This window comes from Pongo abelii, chromosome 19 (assembly GCF_028885655.2).
Source record: "Pongo abelii isolate AG06213 chromosome 19, NHGRI_mPonAbe1-v2.0_pri, whole genome shotgun sequence".
Classification (NCBI taxonomy): Eukaryota; Metazoa; Chordata; class Mammalia; order Primates; family Hominidae; genus Pongo; species Pongo abelii.
The window spans coordinates 46337163-46352422 of NC_072004.2; the positions used below are offsets into that span (position 1 = coordinate 46337163).

At 49.8% G+C, this 15260-nt stretch overlaps 1 protein-coding gene across 5 annotated transcripts in view; it reads left to right on the forward strand.

Moving 5' to 3' along the window:
• Positions 1–15260, forward strand: part of RHBDL3 (rhomboid like 3) — a 59007-nt gene extending 43747 nt beyond the window's left edge. For 4 of the 5 annotated variants that reach the window (XM_054536636.2, XM_024234711.3, XM_054536639.2 and 1 more), the window contains 2 exons: positions 6516–6576; positions 11554–15260. In XM_054536636.2, coding sequence (XP_054392611.1) covers positions 6516–6576; positions 11554–11825 — 333 coding nt within the window. In that variant the 3' untranslated portion in view covers positions 11826–15260. The remainder of the gene's footprint in view (positions 1–6515; positions 6577–11553) is intronic. The other variant, XM_054536637.2, reaches the window with a different exon arrangement.

Sequence of the window (15260 nt, forward strand, 5' to 3'; positions counted from 1 at the left end):
GTTGTTTGGGAGACAAGAAAATGGACAAAATATTTCAACAAAAGATCTGGAATGCAAAAAGCCCTATAATCAAGACTTCTTTTTTTTTTTTGAGACAGGGTTTCACTGTGTCACCCAGGCTGGAGTGCAGTGGCAGGATCTCGGCTCTCTACAACCACCACCTCCCGGGCTCAAGCAATCCTCTTGCCTCAGCCCCCCGAGTAGCTGGGACCACGGGCTCGTGCCACCATGCCTAGCTAACCATGTTGCCCAGGCTGGTCTCGAACTCCTGAACTCAAGCGATCCACCCGCCTCAGCCTCCCAAAATGCTGGGATTACAGGCGTGAGCCACCGTGCCCCGGCAAGACTTCTTATTTTAAACACTAGAAATATACAGATACACCTAATTGAATAATTTATTAATTGCCTCCTGCTCGCCAGAGTTCCATTTTTTAATCTACAAGATATTTACTTACACTTCGCTCTGTATGATTGATGTTTTCCCAAAATGTTTGAGATCTGAATTTTCACAAACTGAACCACATTGTCAAAGCACAAGGGAAGATGGTTGCCTAACAGACACTAAAGATTTCTGTTATAAGGTTTACTTTATTGGCCGGGCGCGGTGGCTCATGCATGTAATCCCTGCACTTTGGGAGGCCGAGGCGGGCAGATCATGAGGTCAGGAGATCAAGACCATCCTGGCTAATATGTGAAACCCCATATCTACTAGAAAATACAAAAAATTGGCTGGCGCGGTGGCTCACGCCTGTAATCTCAGCACTTTAGGAGGCTGAGGCAGGCGGATCACAAGGTCAGGAGTTCGAGACCAACCTGGCCAATATGGTGAAACCCCATCTCAACTAAAAATACAAAAATTAGCTGGGCATGGTGGCAGGTGCCTGTAGTCCCAGCTACTCAGGAGGCTGAGGCAGAAGAATTGCTTGAACTCGGGAGGTGGAGGTTGCAGTGAGCCAAGATTGTGCCACTGCACTCCAGCCTGGGCGACAAAGCGAGACTCCGTCTAAAAAAAAAAAAATACAAAAAATTAGCCAGGTGTGGTGGCGGGCGCCTGTGGTCCCAACTACTCGGGAGGCTGAGGCAGGAGAATGGCGTGAACCTGGGAGGCAGAGGTTGCAGTGAGCCGAGATCACGCCACTGCACTTCAGCCTGGGCGACAGAGTGAGGCTCCATCTCAAAAAAAAAAAAAAAGGTTTACTTTATTAAGGAAAAATCTTTTTGTAGGACAAAGAATCACTCCCTAATTTATCTGTGTCACGCTTTCACATTCCCTGTGTTGGGTTTTCTTGAAGTCATTTCACAAGAAACCGTTTCTACCAGGGATAGATAGAGAAAGCTGTATTGGAATGGAAGCTCCCTGCCTGGCTTTCAGCCTCTGCACTCCTAACCCGGTTGGGTGAGCAAGATGCTGAGGGGACTGGTTACCAACTTGTTCGCTGTGGGTGAGTTACTGTCTCACTCTTTGAGGCTCTGGGAGATAATGAAATTAAAGGGCCTGCAAAAGGTTTGTATTCCCCAAAGATCTGCAGGCTTTTCAGCTTTTATAGCAGCAGCAGTGCTGGCTGCATGTGAGATTTTTTTTCTTCTCTCCTGTTGTTTCAGTGCACTGATTTTATTGGCGGGAATATTGGATTGGGAAAGTAAGGCAGCTGGTTGGAAGTGGGGACTCTCTAGTTTAACCACTTGGCTGCTGGGAAGCAGGTCATATTTACTAGCATTCTTTCGCTCCATTTGTGGGCAGCTGGGACAGATGGCACAGGCACATGGAATGTGACCTCTGAAGTGTGGGTGGACAGAGCCCTGGACCAGGAGCCCAGTCAGCTCACCATTCACTTACTGTGACCTTGAACCAGCCCTCCTGAATCCTCAGTTTCTTCTTCCCTAAAGTGTGCAGCAGAGGGATGGACTGGATCAGCTTGGCAAGCTCCAGGGCTTTCAGGGTCCAGGCAGATGTTGTAAACCCATAAAGCGGGCCTGGGAGGTGCTGTGGCAAAACTGGAGTCATTCAGATTCGGATTTTTTCAAGCCACTCTGCAGGGCAAACTCCCCGTCTTTGTCTCAGGTCAAGATATTGTCACACATTTAGATGATGCCTACTGTGTGCCAGGCAGTGGTCTTAGTGCTTTACATATATTAATTCATTTCATTCTCACAACCACCTGATGAGATGGGTAACTGAGATAAGGTGCTGTTGTTATCTCAAATTCACAAATGAAAACAATAGAGAAGAAGGAATTCTGAGCCACCCCACTGATGGCCAACCAGGCCAAAAATAAGGATGGTGCGTTTAACGTCTATCCCAGATAGGGCCCAGGAGGGGCATGGAGGCAGGAGACCTCAGATAAAGGAGAGAGCTGCCCACACATTCTAACTTACTTTGCCTGATACTATCATTCAGGACATAGTGAAAGAGACACTGTCTTCAAATAAGATATTCACTTAGGCCAGGCTTGGTGGCTCACGCCTACAATCCCAGCACTTTGGGAGGCCGAGGAAGGTGAATTGCTTGAGCCCAGGAGTTCTGAACCAGCCTGGGCAACATAGGGAGACCCCATCTCTACAAAAAATTTAAAAATTAGCCAGGTGTGGTAGAGTGTGCCTATAGTCCCAGCTAGTTGGGAGGCTGAGATGGGAGGATCACTTGAGCCCAGAAGGTCAAGGCTGCAGTGAGTCGTGATCATGCCACTTCACTCCAGCCTGGGCAATAGAGTGAGACCCGGTCTCAAAAGGAAAAAAAAGAAAAATAATAAGATATTTACTCAGAGGGGGCTGAGCACAAATGGCTCATGCCTGTAATCCCAGCACTTTTTGTTTTGTTGTTGTTTTGAGACAGAGTCTCACCCTTCGCCCAGGCTGGAGTGCAGTGGCGCAATATTGTCTCACTGCAGCCTCCACCTCCCAGGTTCAAGCAATTCTTGTGCCTCAGCCTCCAGAGTAGCTGGGGTTACAGGCATGTACCACCACACCCTGCTAATTTTTTTATATGTTTAGTAGAGATGGGGTTTCGCTGTTTGCCAGGCTGATCTTGAGCTCCTGGCCTCAAGTGATCCGCCTGCGTCAGCCTCCCAAAGTGCTGGGATTACAGGCCTGAGCCACCACACCTGGCCTGTTGTTGTTTTTGAGAAAGGGTCTCACTCTGCTGCCCAGGCCAGAGTACGCTGGTGCAATTTCAGCTCACTGCAACCTCAACCTCCTGGGCTCAAGCAATCATCCCACCTCAGCCTCCTGAGTAGCTGGCACTACAGGTGCATACCAGCACGCCCAGCTAATTTTTTATAGAGGCAGGGTTTCGCCATGCTGCCCACGCTGGTCTCGAACTCTCAGGCTCAAGCATTCCTCCTGCCTTGGCCTCTCCCAAAGCACTGGGATTACAGGCGTGAGCACCTGGCCTGTAATCCCAGCACTTTGGGAGGCCGAGGCTGGAGGACCACTTGAGGCCAGGAGTTCAAGACCAACCTGACAACATAGTGAAGTTCCATATCTACAAAAAATAAAAAATTTAGCCAGGTGTGGTGGCACATGCCCATAATCCTAGCTACCTGGGAAGCTGGGGCAGGAGGATTACTTGAGCCCAGGAGTTTGAGGCTGCAGTGAGCTATGATTGCATTGCCGCATTCCAGCCTGGTTGGCAGAGTGAAACCCTGTCTCTTAAAAAGAAAAAGTCTTCTGTACTTTCGCTTTTAATTGTGATAAATGTACATACCATAAAATGTACCATCTTAAAGTATACAGTTACATTTTAAATGGACAGTTCAATGGCATTAGGTACATTCATACATTCACATTGTTGTACAATCATTGCCATCTGTCTCCAGAACTCTTTTCATCTTACAAAACTGAAACTGTACCCACTAAACAATGACTCCCCACCCCCTCCTCCCTTCAGCCCCTGGCAACCACGATTCTACTTTCTGTCTCCATGAATTTAATTACTCTATACTTCATCTAAGTGGAATCATACAGTATTTAGCTTTCTGTGACTACCTTATTTCACTTAGCATAAGGTCCTCCAGGTTTATTCATGCTGTAACATGGTCAGAATTCCCTCCCCTTTTTTTTTTTTGAGACAAGTCTCGCTCTGTCGCCCAGGCTGGAGTGCAGTGGTGTGATCTCGGCTCACTGAAAGCTCCACCTCCCGGGTTCACACCATTCACCTGCCTCAACCTCCAGAGTAGCTGGGACTACAAGCACCCACCACCACGCCTGGCTAATTTTTTTGTATTTTTAGTAGAGACGGGGTTTCACCACGTTAGCCAGGATGGTCTCGATCTCCTTTGACTTTCTGATCCATCCGCCTCGGCCTGCCAAAATGCTGGGATTATAGGCGTGAGCCACCGCCTTTTTAAGGCTGAATTGTATTCCATTGTATGTATATATCAGCAGGTGACAACGTTATCCTGCCATCTGCTTCTTAGCTTGGAACGTGAAGATTAGTGAAGATTAGACTTTCCACCTAAAAAGGGAAGGCAGGTGGCTCACCTCACCTTCTGTGAAGAAGGGGTTGCCGGTCAGTGAGGAAGAGTGGGGGAAGGGAGGAGGTGGGCAAGAAACCAGATATATAGACATGTATGTATATTTCATTTATCCATCCATCCATGGACACTGGGGTGGCTTCCACGTCTTGCCTATGGTGAATAATGCTGCTATGAACATGGGTATCACTTTTTTTTATTTTTATTTTTTTTGAGATGGAGTCTGGCTCTACTGATCCACCCGCCTTGGCCTCCCAAAGTGCTGGGATTACAGGCATAAGCCACCACGCCCAGCCGGGTATCACCTTTAAGGGAGAATTGAAATCCATGGAGGGGACATTATAGGGAAGGAAAGCCTGGCAAACAACAGCAAGAAGAACCGTTAGGGGTGAGAGCCCTTCCCAGGGCTCCCAGGGAGGCAGGGAGCACCCCGTCACGTGGGCTGGAGGGCCATCTTGTTGGCTACTTGGCAGTGGGTGTCCGCCTTTGGGAGGAGATGTCCCATTAGATGATTCCCAAGTTTCCTCCCATCCTAGGGTTTCAGCTTGGAGGGGGGCTGCGGTGCCCACCATCCGCTAACTGAGCCAGCTCAGATTGGGTCGCTAGATTCAGGGGAGGGCACTGACTCCTGTTTTGTTCCTCGTCTCCTGGCAAGCCTCCTCTGTGGGCAGACACCAGCAGATGACAATGATATCCTGCCATCTGCTTCCTAGCACGGAACATGTCGGCAAACGAAGATAGGCTTTCCACCTAAAGCGGGACCGCGGGTGGCCCACACTTCACTTTCTGTGAAGAAGGGGTTGCCGGTCAGTGAGGAAGGATGGGGAGAAGCGAGGACGTGGGCAAGAACTAAAGGCTGTGAGGATTTCCCCCTCTTTGGCATCTGCTCTGTGTCGTGCTTGCTTGACGGAAGCGTTCATGGATGTTAGTGTCCATGCCAGTGTTCTGGGCCTCTGTAAAGTTACACGTATGTTCCTGCAACCTCAAAGAAGTGCCAGACATGCCCCCGAGCTGGGCCTGGGCCAGGCAGCAAAGGCATATTGGGTGGTGGGAGGGAACCAAAGTCCCCTGGTTGTGCCCTCCTTCCCTGGGGCTTATGTGTTCCAGGAAGATTCCGGGCTCGTTTCTGTGCATGCGCACCTCTGTACAAATGGAATAGTGCTTTGAATGCACTGCAGGAGTGCCTCTCAAAGGAACCCTGTGGTGAAGTCTTTTGTAAAGTGAGAAGTCCTTTTGTAAAGCGAATAATTGTACTGTTTATCTGCTTTGGAGGTTCCGAGTTTTCCGAGATTCTCAGGGGAGAGAGGGAGTTGTTTGAAGGCCACCTGGCCCACCCCCTCTCCAGCATCTGATTCTCCTCTGGAGCATCCTTTCCGAGTGACGTGAAACCCCCGATGGTGGGAAACTCACGACCCCTGCAAGATGGACCATTCTATCTCTGGAGAGCTCTGCTTACTAGAAATGGAAACTTACTCTGAGCTAAAAAGTCTCTCTCTGAAGTTTTCATCCATTGCATCTTCTGCTTGCAGGTTACACTGAATCGAATGTGCCCTTTCCTTATGTTGACTCATTTGATATTTGACAACAATGAACTTGACCCCTGAGTCTCCTCTTTTTTGAGCTAAAAGATCCTGGCTTCCCCATTCATTCCTCATTTGCAGGATTTTGAGCTCTTTTATCATCCTGGTGGTTCTGCCTTGACTTTGCTTGGTTGGCTGTCCTGCATCCTTTGCAACCATGGAGCTCAGCAATGAATGCAGCTCTGAGATGTTCTTTATCCATGTTGAGGAGACAGGGCCTCTCCTCTTCCTAGATCTGGAGTCCCTTCCTCTTGTTAGTCCAGCTCAAGAACTTTTATGACAGGAGTAAACTTGCTGTTGCCTAAAATCTCAAAGCCATGTGGTGTGTTCTGCCACTAAGCCACAACCGTCTCATTCAGGACTTCACGGAGATCCTTATTTTAATGTCAGGTTTTCTTAAGCAAGACACACCGGCAGAAGAGTGGTCTAATCTGGAACTGACTGAACTCTCCTTTTTCCCTAGAACTGGTCAGGCATGAAGTGCCAGTTCAAGCTGCTGCGGATGGCTGTGGCCCTTATCTGTAGTAAGTACTGATGGGGCGCTGGGGGACCAAAGCCTGGCACCAGGCCCTGGGGTTCAAAGATGGCACAGTTACTGCCCTTCATGGGCTTGTGGTCAAGAAAAAAAAGTGAGACCTGTCAATGATGTGCAAAAAAGTAGGGATATTGTGAGAGCTGTCTGTCCTGCTGTGCTGCTTCGTAACCATTCATCTTTTATTTATTTATCTATTTTTAAAAATTATATTTTCATCTTTTTTTTGAGACAGGTTGTCTCCCTCTGTCATCCAGCCTGCAGTGCAGTGGCACAATCATAGCTCGCTGCAGCATCAGACTCCTGCCTGGGCTCCGGTGATCCTCCCTCTTCAGCCTCCCAAATAGTTGGGACTACACATGTGTGGTACCATGCCTGGCTGTTTAAAATTTTTGGCAGAGATGGGGGTCTTGCCGTGTTGCCCAGGCTGGTGTTGAACTCCTGGGCTCAAGCAATCCTCCTGCCTCGGCCTCTCAAGTTGCTGGGATTACAGATATGAGTCACCATGCCCGGCCTTTTTTATTTTATTTTATTTTATTTTATTTTATTTTATTTTATTATTTTATTTTTTTATTTTATTTTATTTTATTTTTATTTTATTTTATTTTATTTTTTATTTTTTATTTTATTTATTTTATTTTATTTTATATTTTATTTTATTTTATTTTTTATTTTTTATTTTTTTTATTTTTATTTTATTTTATTTTATTTTTATTTTATTTTATTTTATTTTATTTTATTTTATTTTATTTTATTTTATTTATTTTATTTTTTTGAGATGGAGCCTCCCTCCGTCGCCCAGGCTAGAGTGCAGTGGTGTGATCTCGGCTCACCACAACCTCCACCTCCCGGGTTCAAGTGATTCTCCTGTCTCAGCCCCCCAAGTAGCTAGGATTAGGGCATGCCACCACGCCCAGCTACTTTTTTGTATTTTTTGTAAAGACGGGGTTTCACCATGTTGGCCAGGCTGGTCTCAAACTCCTGACCTCAGGTGATTTGCCCACCTTGGCCTCCCAAAGTGCTGGGATTACAGGCGTGAGCCACCATGCCTGGCCCCAGCCTATTTTTTCATCTTTTTATTGACATATAATATGCAAACAGAAAAGTACTTAACGACCAGCACCCAGATCAAGACAAATAACTTCCTAACCTTTTTGGTCATGGAACTGATCCTTTGAGATCCCTTGTTGAAAGTCCAAGACCCTGTTGCCAGAAAAATACATATATGTGCACTCATGTGCATACACACATGTATCAAAAGCTGCAGTTTTAGCAGGTTCACAAACTGTAACTAGTCCAAGAACCCCTAGGAACAAGATGTCTTCAGGGCCTAGTTGGGAGAGCTCAGTTCTACCTACAGAGGTCATTCTGAGTGTTAGTGGCAAGCAGGTGTCCACCAAGTAAACACGGTGTAAGAGGACATTTCAGGCAAAGCTGCAGCCTGAACTAACACATAGATGGGTGAAGGGTCATGGCCAGCGAGTTGGTTAGCAAAACCAAGAAATTCGTTTCGGGATTGTGTGTGATTTTGATCAGAGATAAAGTTAGTGAAATAGTATGAGTCAGATTGTTAAGGGCTTTAAATGCTAAGAAAAGAAAATGCACTTCACTTTGCATTCCCTGGGATCCCACTGGAGGGCTTTCAACAAGAGAGTTATTGATGGATAACCAGAGTTTTAGAAAACCAGTCAGGCTGCAGTGTGGAGAACAGATTGTGAGGACAAGGGGGGATAAGACCAGAGGCCAAAGGGCTCTTTCTGAGTTCGAAAGAGATGAGTCTGAACAGAAGCAATGGAGGTAGGGGCCGGGCAGTGTGGCTGACGCCTGTAATCCCAGCACTTTGGGAGGCCAAGGTGGGAGGATTGCTTGAGGCCAGGAGTTCAAGACCAGCCTTGGCAATATAGCAAGACCTTGTCTCTACAAAAAAAAATACAAAAAAATTAGCCAGGCATGGTGGCTTGCGCCTGTAGTCCTAGCTACTTAGACTGAGGCAGGAAGATCTCTTGAGCCTAGGAGTTCAATACCAGCCTGGGCAACAGAGCAAGACCCTGTCTCTACAAAAAAAAAAAATTAAAAATTAGCCAGGCATGGTGGCTTATGCCTATAGTCCTAGCCCAGGAGCTTGAGGCAGCAGTGAGCTATGATCATGCCACTGCACTTCAGCCTGTGTGACAGAGCGAGACCCTGCCTTAAAAAGAAAAAAAAAAAAAGAAAAGTCCAGGCGCAGTGGCTCACGCCTGTACTCCCAGCACTTTGAGAGGCTGAAGCAAGTAGATCACCTGAGGTCAGGAGTTCGAGACCAGCCTGACCAACATGGTGAAACCCTGTCTCTACTAAAAATACAAAAATTAGCCGGGCATGGTGGCGCGTGCCTGTAATCCCAGTTACTGTTACTCAGGAGGCTGAGGCAGGAGAATCCCTTGAACCTGGGAGGCGGAGGTTGCAGTGAGCTGAGATCATGCCACTACACTCCAGCCTCAGCAACAGAGCGAGACTCTGTCTCAAAAAAAAAACAAAAAAAAAACGATGAAGATAGAAGAGGGAGTGAATGCATTTTCTCATCCAGTCCTCCAAACTCACCTAAAAAGGGTATTATTATTAGCTTAATTTATAGGTAGAAACTCCAGGCTCAGAGAGTTAGGTTCCTAGCCCAAGGTCACCCAGCTAAGAAGTGATAGAGCCAGAATTCAGAGCCAGCCTGTGCCATTTCAAATGTCCCACATGTTAGCCAAGCTAGATAGTAAGCACCTGGGCTTTCTCTGGGTCAGCCACCTGCTGTGTAGGTAAGAGGAAGACTGAGTCTGAACAAACCTGGGATGGAGGGTCAGGCCTGGGAGGGCTCCGCTTCAATTCACGTCCACCTTCCTTACTTCTTACCCCATGGCTTTCAAGAAATCGGGTCTGCCCCTGACCCTCTGTGGGTCTCTCTGGATCTGTTTCCTGGATGGGGCTGGAGGATCTCTCATCCCAGGAAGGACCTTCCAGCCTTAAAACCTGAGGACTCCTTGAGTCAGGGCATTAGGGTGCAGTGGAGTGGCAGTGGGTGTGGCATAGCTTCTGCATCTGCTTAGGCCCTGAGTTTGTTCGTTTTTGAGGAAGGAAAGAGAAGCATGAGTCTTGTTGCTTAAAAAAAAAAAAAATCCGGCCGGGCGCGGTGGCTCACGCCTGTAATCTCAGCACTTTGGGAGGCCGAGGCGGGCGGATCACGAGGTCAGGAGATAGAGACCATCCTGGCTAACACGGTGAAACCTGGTCTCTACTAAAAATACAAAAAATTAGCTGGGTGTGGTGGCACACGCCTGTAGTCCCAGCTACTGGGGAGGCTGAGGCAGGAGAATGGCGTGAACCCGGGAGGCGGAGCTTGCAGTGAGCCGAGATCGTGCCACTGCACTCCAGCCTGGGTGACAGAGCAAGACTCTGTCTCAAAAAAAAAAAAAAAAAATTCCAGCCGTAAGCATCATAAAAACTAAAATGCTGTATCGGAGTTGGAGACCATCATCTTTCAAACCTCCTTTATCAAACCCTGGACCTGGGGAGCCAAGGCTAGAAGGCTGCCCCAGGGCAGGAGTGGGGGAGCGGAGGGCGGAGGGTCGGTCCCTGGATGCGCCTTTTCTGCCATCTATCGGCCATCCTTGGAGTTGCAGGGCTCAGCCCAGAAGGCTGGGCAACCCCAAAGGAAATGAAGGTCCCTGGAGGTTCTGGCACCCCCTGCAGTGGTTAGAGTGGAGAGAAGAGCCCTGGCTGATTAACTGGTAGCTAAATAGGTATAAAATTCCCCTCAGAGGGCTTTATTTCAATGTCAAATTTGCCTTGGTTTTCTTATCTGTAAAATGGGAATAAGAATACCTACCCTCAGTGTTCTTTTGGTAGTGGATAATGGGATGGCAGTTTCCTAGCGTCCGTCCTTTCAAGAGACTCATCCCCACTTGACTGGCTGACCCAAGAAGTTCACACAAGAAGCGTGGATTGGTGATCAGGATGAAGGCATCTTAGAATCTGTTAAGGGTCTGGGTGTGGTGGCTCATGCCTGTAATCCTAGCACTGTGGGAGGCTGAGGCAGGAGACTCACTTGAGCCCAGGAGTTCAGGCCTGAGCAACATAGTAAGACCTCATCTCTACAAAAAAAATGTTTTTAATTACCCAGATGCGGTGGTGGGCGCCTGTAGTCCCAGCTACTTGGGAGGCTGAGATGGGAGGATCACCTGAGCCCAGGAGGTTGAGGCTGAAGTGAGCTGTGATGGTGCCGCTGTACTCCAGCCTAGAGTGAGACCCGTGTCAACAAGAACAACAAAAAGAATCTGTTAAGGGGTCAATTCAGCAATTTGTTGGGGTCAGGGTTTTCTTTTTTTCTTTGTTTTTGAGACAGTCTTGCTGTCGCCCAGGCTGCAGCGCAGTAGTGCAATCTCAGCTCACTGCAGCCTCCACCTCCTGGGTTCAAGCAATTCTGCCTCAGCCTCCTGAGTAGCTGGGATTACGGGAGCCCACCACCACACCTAGCTAATTTTTGTATTTTTAGTAGAGATGGGGTTCCACCATGTTGGCCAGGCTGGTCTCGAACTCCTGACCTCAGGTGATCCACCCGCCTCGGCCTCGCAAAGTGCTGAGATTACAGGTGTGAGTCGCCGTGCCCGGCCAAATGTCACCTCTTTAGGGAGGTCTTGCGTGACTCCCCAAGCTAAAGAATTTCCCTCCTTAAACCAGGCATTACTTTTACATCACCTGTTTCCCCCCATAGATGTCTCTCTTCCTGAAATTATCTTATGTATGTAATTGCTTACTGCTTTATTGCTAGACCCTGTAAGCTCTGGGAGAACAGAGATTTGCCTGCCTCCTTCACTACTGTGTCCCCAGTGCAGAGAATGGTGCTTGGCCTAATAGGGAATGAATTCATGGGTGGGTGATGAAGTGAAGGCCCTCAGCCCCTGCTCAGGGCCCTCCTGTGACAACTCTCTGCTTCCTCCCCTTGCAGTGAGCATGGAGTTTGGGCGGGCCGTGTGGCTCCGCTTCCACCCATCGGCCTATCCCCCGTGTCCTCACCCAAGCTTCGTGGCGCACTTGGGTGGCGTGGCCGTGGGCATCACCCTGGGCGTGGTGGTCTTGAGGAACTATGAGCAGAGGCTCCAGGACCAGTCACTGTGGTGGATTTTTGTGGCCATGTACACCGTCTTCGTGCTGTTCGCCGTCTTCTGGAACATCTTTGCCTACACCCTGCTGGACTTGAAGCTGCCGCCTCCCCCCTGAGGGCTGGAGGCCCGAGGTCGGGGAGGGGAGGGAAAAGCGGCACCCACAGGGAGCACCTGCGAGGTTTTTTCTCATCACCAGCTCAGCTAGGCCGGGCAGGCGAGGACAGAAGACTCTGGGCTGCTGTAATGTTTGTGTTTAGATTTGGACACACAGTGGAGACCCTTTCCTGAAAGGCACCTGGCAGAGGAGTTGATGTGGCTGCTGTCGTTTTTCTCGGCTGCTCTGATGACATCGGGCCAGGGTGAAGGTCTGGGGTGGGGTGTGAGAGTGGCCCTCCCTCACCAGGGCTGGGCTTCTTCCATAGGGCCAGGGGGTGCCCCCTCGCTGCTGCGGATTGAGCAGCGGCTTCTTCCTCATCCTCTACCCTCAGAGACCCTAAGAGACATGGGAAGGCTCGAGGGTTGTTGCAGCCAGGCATGGCCCCTCTCTAGCTCAGAGATAATTGCAGGCCATGTGCTGTCTCCTTGACACCTGCTGGGTCTGGAGCTCCAGTAAGAAGAGGGCCTACGGGACATGTCAGCTGTGACCTGGGCTGGTTGGTGGGCACTGGGGCATGATCTGTTGTGCCTGGGTTGGGCAGAGCAGGGAGGCTGTAGGCTCTAGGCCCCCTCTTGTGCTGGGGGTACCCAGTGAGAGGGACCCAAGCAGGGGGAATAAACTTCATTCCAAGTTGCACCCTGGAGAAGACAGACCCAGGACCAGCTTCAGACTTCTCCCTCCCTTTCTTCCAGGATATTGGCATCTCACACTGGTGCCCTAGCCTCCATGCCCAGCCTTGTTTTAGGGTCTGTCTTTCCTTTTGCTGCCCTGACACTACTTTGTGCCTCTCTTTGGTTATGGAGACAGTGTTTTGAAACATTCGTGTGTGTGTGTGTGTGTGTGTGTGTGTGTGTGTATGTGATGGGAAAGGTAACTGAGGCAAGTCAGCGCCTGCAGAGAAGGCATGGCGGATACAGGGGGCCCATGTGGGTGTCCGTGAGAGGCGGGAGACTGTGGTGTGCTGTGGTTGCTGAGTCCTTGCTTTGACAAAGCCTGCCCCCTTCCTTCCCATCTCCTGTCCCTTCCACCCCATCTCCTGTCCCTTCCACACCTGCCCCTGAGCATCACTGACCGGTGGCAGAATGGCCCTGCTGGAGGGAGAGCTCAAGCCCTCCGAGGATCCCTGGATGCTGAGGTTTGCCAGGTTCAGCTCTTGTTTCCCTCTGAGATGGCCTTCATATCCAAAAAGGTTCCATCCTATCTCCCTTAGGAAAGAAAGAGCTTTGGGGGCACAAGAGACGCTGGGGTAGGAATGTTGAGGCCATGTGTCCATTTGAATTAGGGGGACAGGAGGCTACAGGAAGAGGAATTCCAATTTAGTTGGAAAACTTTGCCTCGGGAGAATTGTTGGGTGCATGGATGAACCTCAGAAGGAGGGCAGCCAGTAACCTCGGAGGCTTGGATGCGGGAGAGAACATGGTAGTTATCAAATCCACCCCACCCCCATTACACAAGTGAGAAAACAAGATGGAGGGAATGACCCTCCTAATAGGAGCTGGTGCAGGCCCCGAATGGAGGGCATGAGGATGACCTTTGACAAAAGATGACACTCCCTTTATCGTGCTCTTGGAATTCTCAACCACTGACAGCCCAGAAGAACAAAGAATGCCAGGCCTGGGGGAAGGCAGGGGGCTGGGCGTGTCCAGAAACAGGGGCAGGAGTGTGGGAACGGTCTTCCTCCAGCCTCGTGCCCATCCTGGCCCTTGAGTGTAGCGGGGTCCAGGGTCAGTCAGGCCAGGCATTTGGGGTCTTGGGCCACAGTGGCTTCCCATCCTGGTGACTACATGTAAATGGGCTCACTCACTTACTGGCAGGCGAGGCCCAGCCATACCCCATCTTGGACCACTGCTAAATAGATTGCCCTGGCCTCATCCACATATGTAGTGCCCTAGGTCCTGCTCCCCCGCACCAGTGCTGTGCTGAGGGCCGCAGCCTGTGGCACTGTGGGCCCACGCCTTTGGCGGTTGCGTCAGCCTGGGGCGTCTTGTGTGTGCCCTGCCCACATTCTCTGCCCTAGTGATAGAAAGATGTAGATGGAAGTCAGTGCCTCAGAGGAGGAGGCTCTGAGGCTGTGGAGCTGGGCTCAGGGAAGTCCGGGGGAGGATGCAGAAGGAGCCAGGAGGTTGCTGCCTCTGCCTGGGCTGCAACCGCACTAAGCTGAGCGATGAGGTCCTTTCCTGGAGGGATGGATAATCCCCTCCAGATTCCTGTCCTGGCCCCTGGGGCTTCTGTGGTGTGGGTGGAATGAGCAGAGTGCCAACTCTGTCTGGTATGACCTGGAGAGGGGGCTTCCTCTCTCAGGGGTGAGAAAGCATTGAACTAGAAGACTCAAGAAATCCCTCATAGAAGTACTCAGCTCCCTCGGGGACTCCCAGGGAAGCTTGTTACTGAGGACAGTGGAGGCGGAATCGTGTCTCCCACCATGTTAAGTGTGTCCTCTGCTGCCAAGGACCCTCGTCTGTACCTTAGACCACCAGCCCCAGCTGTTCCCTGTCAGCACACCCACCTCCACTCCCTCTCCCAACCATGACTTCAAGCGGGGCCACAGGGTGGGGGCATAGAGTCACTTCACCTGACCCAGGCCTCTCCCCAGGTCAGGAGGCAGCTGTCTGGTCAGAGGGGTTCCCTTTGTGGCATCTGGCTTTCTCCTCAGCAGGTCCCACCACCCTCTCAGCAGCACTTGCCCATGGCCAAGGCTGGCCGTGTCCTCCCTGCCTCTTTCCTTGTCTGAGGTGGCTGCCGGCCCAGAGGGTGGTGTATAAATCTTCAGGCTGGCGGAGGTAGATTGGCCTTTTATCTACAGGATACAGAAACTGAAAGCTGGGGAATCCTCAAACAGCAGCCATAGACTCGCTGGCTCTCATTAAACGGGAGAGGAATCACAGAAACTGGGGAAGGGAAAACAAACCTTCAAAGGAGAAATTTCGCTTTAATGACACCATTCATCATTCGTTTTTTAATTAGGAAAAGCTCCCTAATGAGGCTCTTTTGCCAGCTAATAGGACTCTCGATTTCCATGAGAACCATTCTTGCCCAGAGGATTAGGGGAGCCATTGCTCACCAAGCCAGGATCTTCCCCCAGCGTCCAATTTAATTTGCAAATACGTAATGCAGATTCCCTGGGTGCCGTGAAAGCCCTTCCTGGCATCATTCATGTTGCTCCCCATGCTGGCTGGAAAGCACGGTTCTCCTCTGCCTTAAAAACAGTGCCCAACAGTGAACTGCCCCTCCGAGGACTTGAGTAAGTGGAAAAAACAAAACACAAACTGCAATGTTTGTTTCTAAGTATTTTTGTATTGTGTACATTCTGTATATTTTTGTTGTAACATATTATTTGAGCACAGATTCCATTAAAGATTTTTTTTTTCCAAGCCATTGGTTATTCAGGAAGTG